The 18,539-nt window shown below is 41.4% G+C and overlaps 1 protein-coding gene across 2 annotated transcripts; it reads left to right on the top strand.

Annotated features, from left to right (window-relative positions):
- The first annotated feature begins 3,783 nt into the window (after positions 1–3,783).
- LOC135530121 (zymogen granule membrane protein 16-like) lies at positions 3,784–6,825 on the top strand. Of its 2 annotated transcripts, none has more exons than XM_064958506.1 (5): positions 3,784–3,889; positions 4,209–4,226; positions 4,373–4,425; positions 4,702–4,879; positions 5,859–6,825. In XM_064958506.1, exons 3-5 carry the CDS (start codon positions 4,374–4,376, stop codon positions 6,223–6,225), a joined length of 597 nt encoding a protein of 198 aa, XP_064814578.1. In that variant the 5' UTR covers positions 3,784–3,889; positions 4,209–4,226; position 4,373; the 3' UTR covers positions 6,226–6,825. The 2 variants fall into 2 exon arrangements, with proteins under 2 accessions (XP_064814578.1, XP_064814577.1); XM_064958505.1 differs by having other exon boundaries at positions 3,785–3,893.
- The last annotated feature ends 11,714 nt before the right edge of the window (positions 6,826–18,539 follow it).

Genomic DNA, 18,539 nt, shown 5'->3' with positions numbered 1-18,539 from the left:
AGCCCATACAATGCAGATATCTCTAGCTTAAACTGAGATATTTTTTAATGGAGATTTTTTTAGTTTGTTACTTAGATTGGTTATGTTACAATAGACTCTAGGGGTTATTTGTACATGTATTTATTTTGTATGCATGTGTCTGTGCCTATGTTTGTGCTACTTCACAGTCCACGCTGTTCCATAAGGTGTATTTTTACCTGCTTTTAAAATCTGTTTCTAGTGCATGCATCAGTTACCTGATGTGGAATAGAGTTCCATGTAGTCATGGCTCTATGTAGTACTGTGCACCTCCCATAGTCTGTTCTGGACTTGTGGAGTGTCACGAGACCTATGGTGGCATGTCTTGTGGGGTACGCATGGGTGCCACCTCTACAGAAACAAGTAATGAGGAAGTCAATCTCAACTTCACTTTGGGCCATGAGAGATTGACATGCATGTCATTAATGTTAGCACTCCGTGTGCTTTTAAGAGCCAGCCGGGCTGCCCTGTTATGAGCCAACTGTAATTTTCCCAAATCCCTCTTTGTGGCACCTGACCACATGACTGAACAGTAGTCCAGGTGTGACAAAACCAGGGCCTGTAGGACCTGCCTTGTTGATAGTGTTTTAAGAAGGCAGAGCAGCGTTTTATTATAGACGGACTTCTCCCCATCTTAGCTACCGTTGTATCAATATGTTTTGACAATGACAGTTTACAATCCAGAGTTACTCGAAGCAGTTTAATCACGTCAACTTGCTCAATTTCCACATGATTCATTATGAGATGTAGTGGAGGTTCAGCGTTTAGTGAATGATTTGTCCCAAATACAAAACTTTAATTTTCGGAAATATTTAGGACGAACTTAGTCCTTGCTACCCATTCTGAAACTAACTGCAACTCTTTGTTAAGTGTTTCAGTCATTTCAGTTGCTGTAGTAGCTGACGTGTATAGTGTTGAGTCATCTGCAAACATAGACACACTGGCCTTACTCAAAGCCAGTGGCATGTCGTTAGTAAAGATTGAAAAAAGCAAGGGCCTAACAGCTAGCCTGGGAAATTCCTGCGTCTACCTAGTTCTATGTTTGAGAGGCTTCCAATAAAGAACACCCTCTGTGTTCTGTTAGACAGTAACTCTTTATCCACGTTATAGCAGGGGGTGTAAAGTCATAACAGCAGACTTTGATAGATAATGTCAAAAACTGCACTGAAGTCTCACAAGACAACCCCCACAATCATTTTACCATCAATTTCTCTGAGCCAATCATCAGTCACTTGTGTAAGTGCCATGCTTGTTGAGTGTCCTTCCCTATATGCGTGCTGAAAGTCTGTTGTCAATTTGTTTACTGTGAATATCATTGTATTTAAAAAATGAAATACATATATTGAACTAGGCAAGTCAGTTAAGAAGAAATTCATATTTACAATGATGGCCTACCAGGGAACAGTGGGTTAAATGTCTTATTCAGGGGCAGAATGACAGAATTTTTCATTGTCAGCTCGGGGATCTGATCCAGCAACCTTTCAGTTACTAGCCCAACACTCTAACCACTAAGTTACCTACCGCACCGGCATCTGGTCAAGCACAATTCTTTCCAGAAGTTAACTAAGGGTTGGTAACAGACTGACTGGTCACCTATATGAGCCAGTAAAGGGGCTTTACTATTCCTGGGCAGTGGAAAGACTTTAGCTTGCCTACAGGCCTGAGGGCACACACTTTCTAGTAGGCTTAAATTGATGGAGTAGCAATATCATCCACTATTATCCTCAGTAAATATTCATCCAGATTGTCAGACCCCGGTGGCTTGTCATTGTTGATAGACAACAATAAAAAAATGTATTTCTCCACACTGACTTCACAGAATTCAAAAGTACAATTCCTGTTTTTGATCAGTTGGTCAGATATACTTGGATGTGTAGTGTCAGCGTTTGTTGCTGGCATGTCATCCCTCAGTTTGTTTATCTGAAAAATTAATTAAAGTAGTTTGCAATATCAGTGGGTTTTGTGATAAATGAGCCATCTGATTTAATGAATGATGGAGCCATGTTGGCTTTTTTTCCCAAAATGTCATTTAAGGTGCTCCAAATCCTTTCACTATCCTTCTTTATATCCTTTATCTTTGTTTCATGGTATAGTTTCTTTTTCTTCTTCTTAAGCTTAGTCACATGATTTCTTAATTTACAGTACGTTTGCCAATCAGTTGGGCTGACAGACTTACTTGCCATACCTTTTGCCTCATCCCTATCAACCATACAACTTTTCAATTCCTCATCAATCCAAGGGGATATAACAGTTTTTACAGTCATATTCTTAATGGGTGCGTGCTCAGTAGTAACTGGAATAAGCAACTTGATAAATGTGTCAAGTGCAGGATCTGGTTGCTCCTCATTACACACCACAGACCAGCAAATATTCTTTACATCATCAACATATGAATAACTACAAAACGTATTGTATGACCTCTTATACACTATATTAGGCCCAGCCTTTGGAACTTTGGTTTTCCTAGATATGGCTATTATATTGTGATCACTATATCACATGGATTTGGATACTGCTTTAAAGTTAATTTCTGCATCATTATTAAAGATGTGATCAATACATGTTGATGATTTCATTCATATAAATTACATACATCTTTATGTGACCTAACTACTTTACACTCAACAATTTTTTTAAAATGCAACATGTGAAATGTGGGTTTCATGTTTCATGAGCTGGAATAAAAGATCCCAGAAATGTTCCTTATTTCTCTAAAACGTTTGATCATTGGATCGTTTGGCAGTGCGTCCAACTGGAATCACAACCACAGACCACATGTATGTCGTTGTGTGGGCGAGTGGTTTGCTGATGTAAATTTTGTGAAAAGAGTGCCCCATGGTGTATGTGGGGTTATGGTATGGGCAGTCATAAGCTATGGACAACGAACACAATTGCATTTTATCGAAGACAATTTGAATGCAAAGAGATACCGTGACGAGATTCTGAGACCCATTATCGTACCATTCATCCGCAAACTTCACCTCATGTTCCAGCAAGATAATGCACGGCCCCATGTCGCAAGGATCTGTACACAATTCCTGGATCCCAGTTCTTCCATGGCCTGCATACTCACCAGACATGTCTCCCACAGAGCATGTTTGTAATGCCCGGATCAACGCGCATGACAGCGTGTTCCAGTTCCCACCAAAATCCTGCATCTCCGCACAGCCATTGAAAAGAAGTGCGACAACATTCCACAGTCAACAGCCTGATCAACTCTGTCAAGGTATCTGCTACATTGACATTTTATTTTTTATCAATAAGGTCCTACATTACATATTTGTATTACTCTCAAATCAAATCAAATTTTATTGGTCACATACACATGGTTAGCAGATGTTAATGCGAGTGTAGCGAAATGCTTGTGCATTTGGTTCTGGTTCATCTGCAGAACATGAAATCAGATTGTTATCCTGTAGTAACATGAACAGGTTGCCAGTGATTTAATGAATATTTAATGTGTAATTAAACAACTGAAGATTGGGAGACTGACTTTGAGCGATTTTCACACACATTCATACAATTTTGGTACATTCTTTTATTTGTTCAGTTGTTCGATTGTATATTTTGTTAATCCCTATTTCAGATCATTAATTTATTACAATTCAAAAGAACACAATTATTATTTCCTTATAGTACTTCCTTGATACTCCCTCCCAAAGTAGCCTCGACCAATTAGTAAACAATGTCTGACTTCTCAATTGTGATTGACTAAAGGTGTTCTTTGTCATGCTCCTTCCATCTAGAGCTGATGGAATGTTCAGCAGGTATAAATGCAGTTCTTAGAGGAAGCAGTAGACTAGAAGGACCTGGCAGAGACAGAGAGACAAGAAGCTTTCACAGGTTTTCACACACATCTCAAGATAGCACTGTGGGTAACTACACAACTAACTAAATAGAAAATGTGCACTTGTTTTTAATGCATAATACTGGTGTGGGAAATGTTATAAAGTTAATACTCATTATCTCTTGGTACTTGGGCACAAACATTTTGGCCCTTTTGCCACTAAATTTAAATTCAATGATCTGACATTATTTTTAATGTGACAGTAGCTTAGCACTGCAAGAGTGATTGTAGTAAACAAGAGTAGGTTCAACTTTTTAGAGACGTTTCATAACATTTTACATTCAAGAATGGTTTGTTGTTTGTTACGTCACAATTCAAAAGGTTATTTTCTTCTCCCCCCTAGGAAACACTGACCTGACAGGTAAAATGATTTATTTGTTTTGACAAACTACTATGAAAAACATTATTAACTATATTTTTTCAAGTTTTACCATTTAAAGTGAAACGGAGTGAGAGTGAAATTGACTGAAATTAAAGGTCTTTAGTGTTGATGCCTCACTTTTGCAGAATGTTCTTAATCCTGGTTGTCACAGTGTTCTTGGCTGGCTGCTTGGCATTGCGTGAGTTATAAAAATACAATTCTGAATTATAATTATTAAATAATAGCTTTTCTGCTTTCACCAACTTGTCTTTCAGTTAGACTTAGGAGTTCGTCTTTGAGACATAAACTGATGGATTAAATCATTGCAGTATGTACTTTAGTTAATTCATCTGCACTTTATTCATAATGTGAAGATCTTTCAGAAATGTGTTGGTAAAAATAAAATGATATATATATATAAATATGTATTATTAATATAGTAAATATAGTAAACATATTGGCCATGTTATTTTAGCCATCAAAGACCCGTACTCGTATTCCTCTGCGGTGGGTCAGGGAGGTGGCACCCCATTTGCTTCCTACGGTGAGGGGCGCATCACGGGAGTCAGAGTGTGGGAGACCAACAACTACTACTACTACTACTACTACTACTACTACTACTACAACTACAACAGCAACAACTACATCAGCGGGTGAGCAGACTCTGACCCATGAACAGACACCACTGACTCAGTCCAACTACACTACCCAACAAACACCACTGACTCAGTCCAACTACACTATCCAACAAACACCACTGACTCAGTCCAACTACACTATCCAACAAACACCACTGACTCAGTCCAACTACACTACCCAACAAACACCACTGACTCAGTCCAACTACACTGCCCAACAAACACCACTGACTCAGTCCAACTACACTACCCAACAAACACCACTGACTCAGTCCAACTACACTATCCAACAGACACCACTGACTCAGTCCAACTACACTACCCAACAAACACCACTGACTCAGTCCAACTACACTATCCAACAAACACCACTGACTCAGTCCAACTACACTACCCAACAAACACCACTGACTCAGTCCAACTACACTGCCCAACAAACACCACTGACTCAGTCCAACTACACTGCCCAACAAACACCACTGACTCAGTCCAACTACACTGCCCAACAAACACCACTGACTCAGTCCAACTACACTGCCCAACAAACACCACTGACTCAGTACAACTACACTACCCAACAAACACCACTGACTCAGTCCAACTACACTGCCCAACAAACAATACTGACTCAGTCCAACTACACTACCCAACAAACACCACTGACTCAGTCCAACTACACTATCCAACAAACACCACTGACTCAGTACAACTACACTGCCCAACAGACACTTTTCTTTATTTCTTTCTTTCTTTCTTTTTTTTCTTTCTTTCTTTCTTTCTTTCTTTCTTTCTTTCTTTCTTTCTTTCTTTCTTTCTTTCTTTCTTTGTTGTGTTTATTACATATTCAGTTTATGACCAAACAATATTGTTATCGTATCTAACCCAGAGTACAATGTCAAATGTAATTCCTTGATATTCTCTGACGCGACCTGCTGTCTCTGTCTGAATGTGCGTATCAAAACACAACCAACGTGAAAAGCTTCCTCTGTTTTAGGTTCCAGCTGAGATACGGCAACACCTGGTCTCCTGTGTTCGGTAACGAAGGGAGTGTAAAGCAGGAGATGGAGCTGTTTAATGATGAGGCCATCGTCGAGGTGTCTGGGAAGTACAACCCAGCAGACTACATCTGCTACCTGGTGTTAACCACTAACATGGGGCGCACTCTGTCAGCCGGCCTGCCCAACCAGGTCTCCTTCAACTTCTACCCAACCAACATGGACAATGAGCTGAGGATCCTCAGCGGTCGCTTCAACGGTGCCGGGATCACCTCCATCGGAGCCCACTGGGGATTGGTGGACATGGAAGGGGCTGGAAACAGTACTCAGGAAACAGCACTGGAAACAGTAACTCCTATTTATTAGGGGGGAAAAAAGCATGTCTTGCTCTTTGGGACGGTATCCCGGATACAGATTAAGCCTAGTCCTGGACTAGTTACTTTCAATGGAGATTCTCCATTCTACATGCTTTTTAGTCCAGGAGTAAACTTAATCTGGGTCCAGGAAACTGACCCTATATGTTGGATGGATGTTTGACATAGATGCTGACAGAACAGTTTTTTATTTCACTTTTATTTCACTGAATGAATTTGAATGTTTTGAATACTTTGGAAGTATTTTTGAGGTGATTCCTCACTTGAAGCAGTAATAAAATATTTCTTAACATTCAAATTCATTCAGTTCAAATTCTCATGAAGCATCCATTAGATAGGAATATTCAAACAGTCCTGTCAGCTTGGGTCAACATGCATTGTTATCACATTTTATCACTATAAAGGAAAGAATCATATGGCATTTAAAGGATTAATTATGTCTTTGATTAATGGAACAGTCAAATATTATGGGGAGATAATAGCGTTTCAGGGTGTTTCTCCTTCACTATTTTATACACGCTGCATTTTTTATTTGTTGTTCCTTTTCTGCTACATCTGCTTATGGACATTTTAATAAAAAGCATATCTTTAATCATTATATTTCATTGTATTCCTTTTGATCAGACAATACATACAGTAGTGACCAGAAGCTACGATAAACTAATCTGTCATCTTAACAAACCCTTCCTCAATGGTGTCAATAAGGAACTACATTTATAACAGCAAGACCGTTAAAACGCCTATCCAATAGTAATGAAGGGAAAAAATGGACAGTTAAACATCGGGATATCATTTCCCACAATATATCATGTCGTATCGCATCAACAATAACAAACTATTATGTTTGTGTTAGTTGGCTGTCCCTGCACCAAAACTCTTATTTTCCTTCGTAGACTGTTCTCCATTTTCATTTTAAATAGGAAGCACATATTTGGAGGACATTTTATTTCCATTACTTTCTCATGATTTCTAGTCTCTCTGCCACAGACATTTAGTGAGCAATGTTTGGAACATCAAATCACAATAAAATCACAGTATATAACCACAATAAGTGTAGAATCATGAGAATCATAATACATATCATATCAACACCATATAATTGTTATAATATGGTGCTGCATAGTGTTTTAGTTAAAGATAAAGTCTGAGATTTGGGAAGCTGTTCAATGTTCAGCTGTATACCAAAACAAGTGGTGGGGAGGGACACCACTTTGTTACGAATCACAGACTGTGTGGATGGTCTAGATTAGACAGTTTGATAGATGGGGTTTATACAGTATATGGATGGTCTAGATTAGACAGTTTGATAGATGGGGTTTATACAGTATATGGATGGTCTAGATTAGACAGTTTGATAGATGGGGTTTATACAGTATATGGATGGTCTAGATTAGACAGTTTGGGAGATGGGGTTTATACAGTATATGGATGGTCTAGATTAGACAGTTTGATAGATGGGGCTTATACAGTATATGGATGGTCTAGATTAGACAGTTTGATAGATGGGGTTTATACAGTATAGGGATGGTCTAGATTAGACAGTTTAATTGATGGGGTTTATACAGTATATGGATGGTCTAGATTAGACAGTTTGATAGATGGGGTTTATACAGTATATGGATGGTCTAGATTAGACAGTTTGATAGATGGGGTTTATACAGTACATGGATGGTCTAGATTAGACAGTTTGATAGATGGGGTTTATACAGTATATGGATGGTCTAGATTAGACAGTTTGATAGATGGGGTTTATACAGTATATGGATGGTCTAGATTAGACAGTTTGATAGATGGGGTTTATACAGTACATGGATGGTCTAGATTAGACAGTTTGATAGATGGGGTTTATACAGTATATGGATGGTCTAGATTAGACAGTTTGATAGATGTTGTTTATACAGTATATGGATGGTCTAGATTAGACAGTTTGATAGATGGGGTTTATACAGTACATGGATGGTCTAGATTAGACAGTTTGATAGATGGGGTTTATCTCTTAAAGGTTAGGGTGCATTATTTCTACTTTTTGCTAAAAAGCGTGCAACATTTCAACGTCCTGCTACTCATGCCAGGAATATAGCATATGCATATGATTAGTATGTGTGGATAGAAAACACTCTGAAGTTCATAAAACTGGTTAAATCATGTCTGTGACTATAACAGAACTTATGTAGCAGGCAAAACCCCAAGGAAAAACTGTTCAGAAAAAGAAAAGAAAAATCTCTTTGGCAGTTCCCTGAATTGTCTATGTCAAGGGAAATTAGATAGCGCCCAGTTTACAGTTCCTACAACTTCCACAGGATGTCACCAACTTTGGAATTGGGTTGAAGTTAATCTTTGGTGAAATTAAGAAGAGGCACTTCCTGGCAGAGGTTACACTGTGGATAGTTATGCAAGAGAGAAAATCGTCCATGAATTGTTGACTTGCTGCTATTGAATACAGATCGCCCCGTCATCAATTTGATCGATTATTAACGTTTACAAATACCTAAAGTTGGATTACAAAAGTAGTTTGAAGTATTTTGGCAAAGTTTATAGGAAACTTTTTTTATTTTTTGTAATGACGTTGCGTTTTGGAAAGCTGTTTTTTTCTGGATCAGACGGGCTTTATAAATGGACAGTATAGGGATGGTTCAACAGTCAAAGCTGCTTAACTTGTTTTGGTGAGATAGAATGAAAGTAGGAAAAACATGTATTGTCTTTGTTTGACAGAATAAGTCAGTGGTTCCTTGAAACATTGTCTTCGTCCCAGTAAATCCGAGCTAATTTGAGGAACAGACATCGATTTAAATGGGGCAAAAATTATATGGATTTTTGCTATTTGCATTTATTGTAATGGGGATGATACTGCAATGGGATGGTTGCAAATCTTAAAGAAATGATGTGATTTTTTAAATTATGGTTGTTAAACCATGAACAATGCTACATTGTTCATGGTTTAGCTTATTATAGAGTCTAAAATGTTAGCTTTATTTCTGCTTCCCAATTGTATATTCAGACCAGAATCACTAAATAATCTGAGTAAATGTATCCCCCTGTATTGGACCCTCAAGGCATCACAAAGCACAACCTGCGCAACATTTCAAATGATGTACAGTAGGTGTTTTTGACAACTTTTCATTGTATATACACTGAACAACAACAAAAAACTCAACATGTAAAGTGTTGGTCCCATGTTTCCCAAACAATTTCCACAAACACAAAAAAACATATTTCTGAAATGTGTTTTGTTTACATCGGTTAGTGAGCATTTCAACTTTGCCAAGACAGGTGTGGCATATCGGGAAGCTGAATAAACAGCATGATCATTACACAGGTGCACCTTTCACTGGGGACGTTCAAAGGCCACTCTAAAATGTGCAGTTGTGTCACACAACACAATGCCACAGGCATTTCAAGTTGAGGGAGCGTGCAACTGAAATGCTGACTGCAGGAATGTCCACCAGCACTGTTGCCAGAGAAGATAATGTTAATTTCTCTACCATAAGCCGTCTTCAATGCCCTTTTAGAGAATTTGGCAGTTATTCCAACCGGCCTCATAACTTCAGACCACATGTAACCACACCAGCCCAGGACCTCCACATCTGGCTTCTTCCCCTGAGGGATTGTCTGAGACCAGCCACCCGGAGAGTTGATGAAACTGTGGGTTTGCACAACCAAATAATTTCTGCACAAACTGTCTGAAACCGTATCAGGGAAGCTCATCTGTGTGATAGTCGTTCTCACCAGGGACTTGACCTGACTGCAGTTTGGCAACATACCTGATTTATGTGGGCAAATGCTCACCTTCAATGGCCACTGGCCCGCTGGAGAAGTGTGATCTTCACAGATAAATCTCGGGTTCAACTATACCGGCCAGATGGCAGTCGTGTGCTCGAGCGGTTTGCTGAAGTCAACATTGTGATTAGAGTGCCCCATGGTGGTGCTGGGGTTATGGTATGGGCAGGAATAAGCAGACAATGAACACAATTGCATTTTTATCGCTGGCAATTTGAATGCACAGAGATACCGTGATGAGTTCCTGAGGACCATTGTCGTGCCATTCATCCACCGCCTTCACCTCATGTTTCAGCATGATAATGCACAGCCCCATGTCGCAAGGATCTGTACACAATTCTTGGAAGCTGAAAATGTTCCAGTTCTTCCATGGCCTGCATACTCACCAGACATGTTCCCCATTGAGCATGTTTGGAATGCTCTGGACCAGCGTGTACAAAAGCATGTTCCACTTCTCGCCAATATCCAGCAACTTTGCACAGCCATTGAAGAGGAGTGGGACTACATTCTACAGGCCACAATCAACGGCCTGATCAACTGTTAAGAGAATTTTGTTCTCAATGTTCATAAACTGAACTTCAATTAAAATACTCTGTCTGTTACTAAGAATTTACAAGGTTCTTATTAAAATGAAACAGACATAGGCCAGTCTAACATAGTCAGCAGGTTTATTTATGAGAGCTCTGCCTATCATTTCCTGTACATTGGTCTATATACCACATTTGCCATAAATGTCCCTCCTCCTCTAAGAAACAATGACAATATAGTTCACAAGTCTTCTCCTACTCATACATTGTCTGCCACCTGTTATACAATCTACCACAAGCCCAAGGTCTCTCCTCTCCCTGGGTGGGGACAGAATGTCCTGTAAGGAACACAGTAGTACAGCTTGTCTGTCGATAGCTCTTCTTATCATTTGTTTCACACTTGCACCCTGCTTACATACCTAAAGGGAACAAAACGTCCTAGTTCTAATTCTGACTAGAACTACACACAACAGATTTAGATTTATGATTCCAACAGTGACAGGGTAGAGTTCTGTTAGTTATAGTTTTACGTTAAACGTATACATAATTTTGTCATTATTCATAAAATTCATAACATCAACTCTATGTGAAGGAGATGTGTCGCGCAGCATGAGGTAAATGGTGGTCACACCAGATACTGACTGGTTTTCTGATACCCACCCCTACATTTGTAAGGTATCTGTGACCAACAGATGCATATCTGTATTCCCAGTCATGAGAAATCCTTAGGGCCTAATTTATTTATTTCAATTGATTGATTTCCTTATATGAACTGTAACTGAGTAAAATCTTTGAAATTGTTGCATGTTGCATTTATATTTTTGATCAGTGTAGCAAACTTGTAGCTAGCCTAATCATGAACCATAATCCCAACTCATGATGTTACTACCCTGTAGGATTCTGCAGGTAGCTAACCAACCTGGTTCAATGTTAGCTAGCCAAGCAAATGGCTCTGAGATATGAATAATAAGATCATACATGTAGCGTTAGCTAGAGAACCAGCCAACTAACCTTAATGAGCTAACAGTACACTTTAACTTGAAATGAAACCACTTTCTTACCCGTGTACATGGACGCATCTCCTGTCACTTATGACATGGTTGCCATTAGTTTGAAGATGTAATCCGGAGACAGGTGTTTCTCCACCTCCTTAGCTATCATACTAGAAATCCAGAAAGTGGAGAGCAACATTTATGCAATTTACAATGCGACAGGATTAACAACACATACTGACCAGCTCAAATAGACAGAAGCGTGCTCTACTCCTTGGGCTACAATACCTATTTTGCCAATTGTCCTGGACCCCTTTTACTACACGAAGCCCTGCTAATCCATCACGTCTTGACTACCGACATAATCTGCCGAGGGTTCTTTTTGCAACAGGCCCCTCCGTCGCGATGTCCCCTGAATGCCCATATGCTAGCCTGCTAGCTGCGGTCTGCCAGCTGTCTAGGGAATATTGGACTGGTAGCTGAATAGGTCCATCGGCCAATTTCTTGGGCCACTTGATTCAAACCCTACCATACCTTTGTCTGTACATTATGCCTTGAATCTATTCTATTCTATCGCGCCCAGAAACCTGCTCCTTTTACTCACTGTTCCGAACGTACTAGACGAACAGCTCTTAATTTTATTTTAATTTTTTGTTTTACCTTTATTTAACCAGGCAGGTCAGTTAAGAACACATTCTTATTTTCAATGACGGCCTGGGAACAGTGGGTTAACTGCCTGTTCAGGGGCAGAACGACAGATTTGTACCTTGTCAGCACGGGGGTTTGAACTCGCAACCTTCCGGTTACTAGTCCAACGCTCTAACCACTAGGCTACCCTGCCGTCTTTAGCCGCACCCTTATCCTACTCCTCCTCTGTTCCTCTGGTGATGTAGAGGTTAATCCAGGCCCAGCAGTGCTGAGCTCCACTCCCATTCCCCAGGCGCATTCATTTGTTGACTTAAAAGCCTTGGTTTCATGCATATTAACATAAGAGGCCTCCTCCCCAAGTAAGAATTTTTCTACAGCTGGCCATGCTTTGCATCTGGCTACCCCTACCCCGGTCAACTGCCCTGCACCCCTCCACAGAAACTCGCCCAAGCCTCCCCATTTCCCCTTCACCCAAATCCAGATAGCTGATGTTCTTAAAGAGCTGCAAAGTCAAGGTCCTAAATGATATTATAACCACCATCGATAAAAGACAGTACTGTGCAGCCGTCTTCATCAAGGCTTTCGACTCTGTCAATCACCACATTCTTATCGGCAGACTCAACAGCCTTGGCTTCTCAAATGACTGCCTCGGCTGGATCACCAACCACTTCTCTGGTAGAGTTCAGTGTGTCTAATCGGAGGGCCTATTGTCCAGACCTCTGGCAGTCTCTACGGGGGTTCCACAGGGTTCAATTCTCAGGCCAACTCTCTTCTATGTATACATCAATGATGTCGCTCTTGCTGTTGGTGATTCCCTGATCCACCTCTACGCAGACAACACCATTCTGTATTCTTTGGACCCTGTGCTAACTAACCTCCAGATGAGCTTCAATGCCATACAACTCTCCTTCCGTGGCCTTCAATTGCTCTTAATTGCAAGTAAAACAAAATGCATGCTCTTCAACCGATTGCTGCCCGCACCTAACCACCCATCCAGCATCACTACTCTGGTCCGGTCTGACCTAGAATATGTGGACAACTACAAATACCTAGGTGTCTGGTTAGACTGTAAACTCTCCTTCCAGACCCGCATTAAGCATATCCAATCCAAAATTTTATCTAGAATCGGCTTCCTTCACAACAAAGCATCCTTCACTCATGCTGCCAAACATACCCTCCTAAAACTGACTATCCTACCGATGCTCGACTTTGGCGATGTCATTTACAAAATAGCCTCCAACACTCTACTCAACAAATTGGATGCAGTCTATCACAGTGCAATCCGTTTTGTCACCCAAGCCCCATATACTACCCACCACTGCAAACTGTACGCTCTCGTTGACTGGCCCTTGCTTCGTACTCGTCGCCAAACCCACTGGCTCCAGGTCATCTACAAGTCTTTGCTAGGTAAAGCCGCACCTTATCTCAGTTCAGTGGTCACCATAGCACGCTATAGCACCCAACCATAGCACGCGCTCCAGCAGGTATATTTCACTGGTCACCCCCAAAGCCAATTCCTTCTTTGTCCGCCTCTCCTTCCAGTTCTCTGCTGCCAATGACTGGAATTAACTGCAAAAATCGCTGAAGCTGGAGACTCATATCTCCCTCACTAACCTCAAGCACCAGCTGTCAGAGCAGCTCACAGATTATTGCACCTGTAAATAGCCCATCCAACTATATTGTATTTATTTATTTATTTTGCTCCTTTGCACCCCAGTATATCTAGTTGCACATTCATCTTCTGCACATCTATCACTCCTGTGTTTAATTGCTATATTGAAATTACCTCACTGCTAGTGTAACCAATGTGAAATGGCTAGCTAGTTAGTGTGGTGCGCGCTAACAGCGTTTCAATCGATGACGTCACTCGCTCTGCAAACTTGAAGTAGTTGTTCCCCTTGCTCTGCAAGGGCCGTCCATGGCTTTTGTGGAGCGATGGGTAACGATGCTTCGAGGGTGGCTGTTGTCGATGTGTGCAGAGGGTCCCTGGTTCGAGCCCAGGTTGGAGCGAGGAGAGGGAAGGAAGCTATACTGTTACACTATTGCCTATTTTATTGCCTTTACCTCCCTTATCTTACCTCATTTGCACACACTGTATATATACTTTTTTGTCTGGATTATTGACTGTATGTTTGTTTATTCCATGTGTAACTGTGTTGTTGTATGTTTCAAACTGTTTTGCTTTATCTTGGTCAGGTCGCAACTGGCCTACCTGGTTTAGTAAAGGTGAGATAATTTTTATTTAAATGTATGGCAGACCAATCCAAACTCATCTTTCGGCATGTCCAGCCCACTCATCATTTCAGCAGCTAGCAGGAACATTGCTGTCTTTTTCTGTGACTAAACCAACTAGGCTCGTAATTTAACAATTGAATTCGTATTTACAGATGGCCTACAAGTTTGTTATTAAGGCACATGAAAGTTTACATGTTTGAGAAGGCTCTTCTGCTAAAAAACGCATGATACATTTTTTTATTGTCCTTCTCCACAATTAAAAATTGATATTTTTCATGATGCTTGCATTGTTGACATTAGATCTTACTTTACATGTGTTGGTATAAGGCTATACTTGTATGTAAGGCAATGAACTTGCATTTTAATGACGTGTGATTTGCGACAACAGAGGGAAGGGGCGTCGCTGAATACATGTACGTGCACATCTTGCACTTCTCAACCATGTAAATTATAATCATGTCTTTGGAGTGGAACAATTATGTTTTTGGAGCATTTTTTTATTTTTAATTTAACCTTTGTTTAACGAGGCAAGCCAGTTAAGAACAAATTCCTGGGCCAATTGTGCGCCGCACTGTGGGACTCCCAATCATGGCCGGTTGTGATACAGCCTGGATGATTGAAAAAGAAAATGAAACTAGCAGAATTATTTTTTTTTATCACGAGCAGAAGGTCTTTGATGGTCTCTGGAGCAGCTGATATAGAAGAGAGGAGGATGGAGAGAAAGGACAGGTCTGGAATCACTTTTATTTCCTCTTCCTTCCTCCACGTCTGGTTCTCAAACAGAACAAGTAAGCCTTTAAGAAGAAGCATTGAAGGGCTGAAAAAGCAGCCAACACCAAGGGAAGTAATTAACTCAATGTCTTCAGACCAAACTGGATGTTCAAAACCATTCTCAGAGTCCTGGCAAATCCTCTCACCCCTGTATACAAGAGAAACATATGCACACATTTTAAAGTCTGTTCAGTCAAGTTCAAGTGCATGGAACAGACGATTATAGGATGAAAGACTACAGAAGTCTATAGACGAATATAGCTACCTTGACCTGATCTCAAGAAACTAAATATCAACACAAGAAAAGACACAAAAAATGACATGGTTTCATAGTTCGGATTGTTGTTCAAAGGTTTGTGTGACAAAGTTTATAGCATATCCACATTCCTGTGTGTATGTGTGTGTGTGTGTGTGTGTGTGTGTGTGTGTGTGTGTGTGTGTGTGTGCGTGCGTGCGTGCGTGCGTGCGTGCGTGCGTGCGTGCGTGCGTGTGCGTGTGTGTGTGTGTGTGTGTGTGTGTGTGTGTGTGTACTATGCCTTAAATCATTATGTTTAAGGCAAGGTTTCTAAGTGTGTCTCCCCACTCTTTAATATTTAATAATGATAAATAACGTAAACTAATTAAAAAAGAAACGTCCTCTCTCACTGTCAACTGGGATTGAGATGTGGGCTCTTTGCTGGCCATGTCAGAACACTGACATTCCTGTCTTGCAGGAGATCACGCACAGAACGAGCAGTATGGCTGGTGGCATTGTCATGCTGGAGGGATGAGGATGAGGGATCATGATGAGCCTGCAGAATGGATACCACATGAGGGAGGAGGATGTCTTCTCTGTAACGCACAGCGTTCAGATTGTCTGCAATGACAACAAGCTCAGTCCGATGATGCTGTGACACACCTCCCCAGACCATGACGGACCCTCCACCTCCAAATCGACCCCGCTCTCGACGCGAATCCGACCATAAACCCTGGTGAGACAAAACCACTTTTTTCCAGTCCTGTCTGGTCCAATGACGGTGGAGTTGTGCTTACAACAGGCCTACAAGCCCTCAGTCCTGCCTCTCTAAGCCTATTGCGGACAGTCTGAGCACTGATGGAGGGATTGTGCATTTCTGTTGTAACTCGGGCAGTTTTTGTTGCCATCCTGTACCTGTCCCGCAGGTGTAATGTTCGGATGTACCGATCCTGTGCATGTGTTATTACACGTGGTCTGTCATTGCGAGGACGATCAGCTGTCCTTCCTGTCTCCCCTATAGCGCTGTCTTAGGCATCTTACAGTTTGGACATTGCAATTTATTGCCCTGGCCCCAAGCATCTGCAGTCCTCATGCTTCCTAATGCATGTTCACGCAGATGAGCAGGGACCCTGGGCATCTTTATTTTGGTGTTTTTCAGAGTCAGTATAAAGGCCTATTTTGTGTCCTAAGTTTTCATAACTGTGACCTTAATTGCCTACCGTCTGTAAGCTGTTAGTGTCTTAACGACCGTTCCACAGGTGAATGTTCATTAATTGTTTATGGTTCATGGAACAAGCATGGGAAAACGTGTTAAACACTTTACAACAAAGATCGGTGAAGTTATTTGAATTTTACGAATTATCTTTGAAATACGGGGTCCTGAAAATGGGACGTTCATTTTTTTGCTGAGTTTGTGTCTTATACTCCTCCTGGATTTGGACTAATATGCAGCATCTATTGGGGCCTTTGTTGAACTTTGTATCAATGACAAAATTACAGCTTTTTGGGACCCGATCTAAATATTCCCCCTAAAAGCAATGCCAAGCATTTTTCTGCTCCATCAAGTAGTCAAACAGGCTCGACACTGCAGTGAGAACATAAACTTCGGTGATACTTTCTGGCTCTGGGTTGGACTTTCCTGTTATTATGATGATTAAGTTCAGTGACAGACAGATATATCCCCATTCCGTTCTATTCATTAGGCAGGCAGGTTGTGGGAAACTGCTCTAATCATCAGAATCTGTTTCTCTTGCCAGACAGGAGAGAGATATATCTCCACACACAGGTGTGTTTTAGAAGAGTGAAACATTCACATTAAATGTTCGAGATATCAGAAAATTGCTGCCATCTGTCAGTTAACCATCATTCAATCAGTTTTGCAACCAAGTCACTTGTGGACCTATGATCATTTATAACAGTGTATGACTGACTGTCTGCCTCCTCTACACCTGTCTATAGAAGAAAACATGTGTGACATCATTTGCTCATCAGGAAAGGATTGAGGAAGTAATGGCAGTTCCTGGTACATGTGTTTTTATAGTGAACAACCAGGTGAAATTGAAAGAGTTACAATCATCTGTCTTCTTCTTTGATTGATGACTAAATAATGTGTTGTCAGATGCTGAATGTCATGTTTTTCTTGAGACTAGTTGGCCAATAAGTTTAACTGAGGCCGGAAGCTCTGGACTGGGTACTGTCACTGGACGTTCTGGACTGCCGAAGCGCACTGTTGGCCTGGTGCCGGCACTGGTGGTACTGGGCTGGGGACACGCACCTCAAGGCGAGTGCGAGGAGCAGGAAAAGGGCGTACTGGACCCTTGAGGTGCACTGGAGGCCTGGTGTGTGGTGCCGGAACTGGTGGTACCGGGCTGGTGACACGCACCTCAGGGCGAACGCGGGGAGGAGGCACAGGATACACTGGACCGTGTAGACGCATTGGAGATCCAGAACATAGAGCTGGCTCAATACATCCTGGCTGGATGCCCATTCTAGACCTGCAAATGCGAGGAGCTGGAATAGAGCGCACCGGGCTAGAATAGCACACTGGAGACACCAAGCGCATCTCTGCATAACACGGTGCCTGACCAGTTACACGCTCCCCAGGGTAAGCATGAGGAGTTGGCTCAGGTCTCCTACCTGACTCAGCCAATCTCCTCTTGTGCCACCCCCAAAAGATTATTGGGGCTGCCTCTCAGCCTTCCGTGCTAGCCGTGTACCCTCATATTGTCGCCGTTCCTCTATTCTCTGGTATTTCTCCATCTTAGAACGGCGATACTTCCCAGGCTGCGTCCAGGGTCCTGCTCCAGCTAGTATTTCCTCCCATGTCCAGGATCCTTTTCCGTCCAAAATCTCCTCCCAAGTCCATAACGTCTGCTCCTCCTTTTCACGCTGCTTGGTCCTGTTATTGTGGGTTATTCTGTCACGTTCGTCGTAATGATGAGTCCAAGGCGCAGCGTGATTTGAATACATTCTTCTTTATTTACGAGGAACACAAAGAAACACTAAACAAAATGAACGTGAAGCTAATAATAACGAGTGCTGACATGCAACTACACATAGACAATAATCCATAAAGCCAAAATGGGAAATGGCAACCTAAATAGGATCCCCAATCAGAGAC

The sequence above is a fragment of the Oncorhynchus masou genome, unplaced genomic scaffold (assembly GCF_036934945.1).
Source record: "Oncorhynchus masou masou isolate Uvic2021 unplaced genomic scaffold, UVic_Omas_1.1 unplaced_scaffold_1265, whole genome shotgun sequence".
Taxonomy (NCBI): Eukaryota; Metazoa; Chordata; class Actinopteri; order Salmoniformes; family Salmonidae; genus Oncorhynchus; species Oncorhynchus masou.
This window is presented reverse-complemented; position numbering and strand designations above follow the sequence as displayed.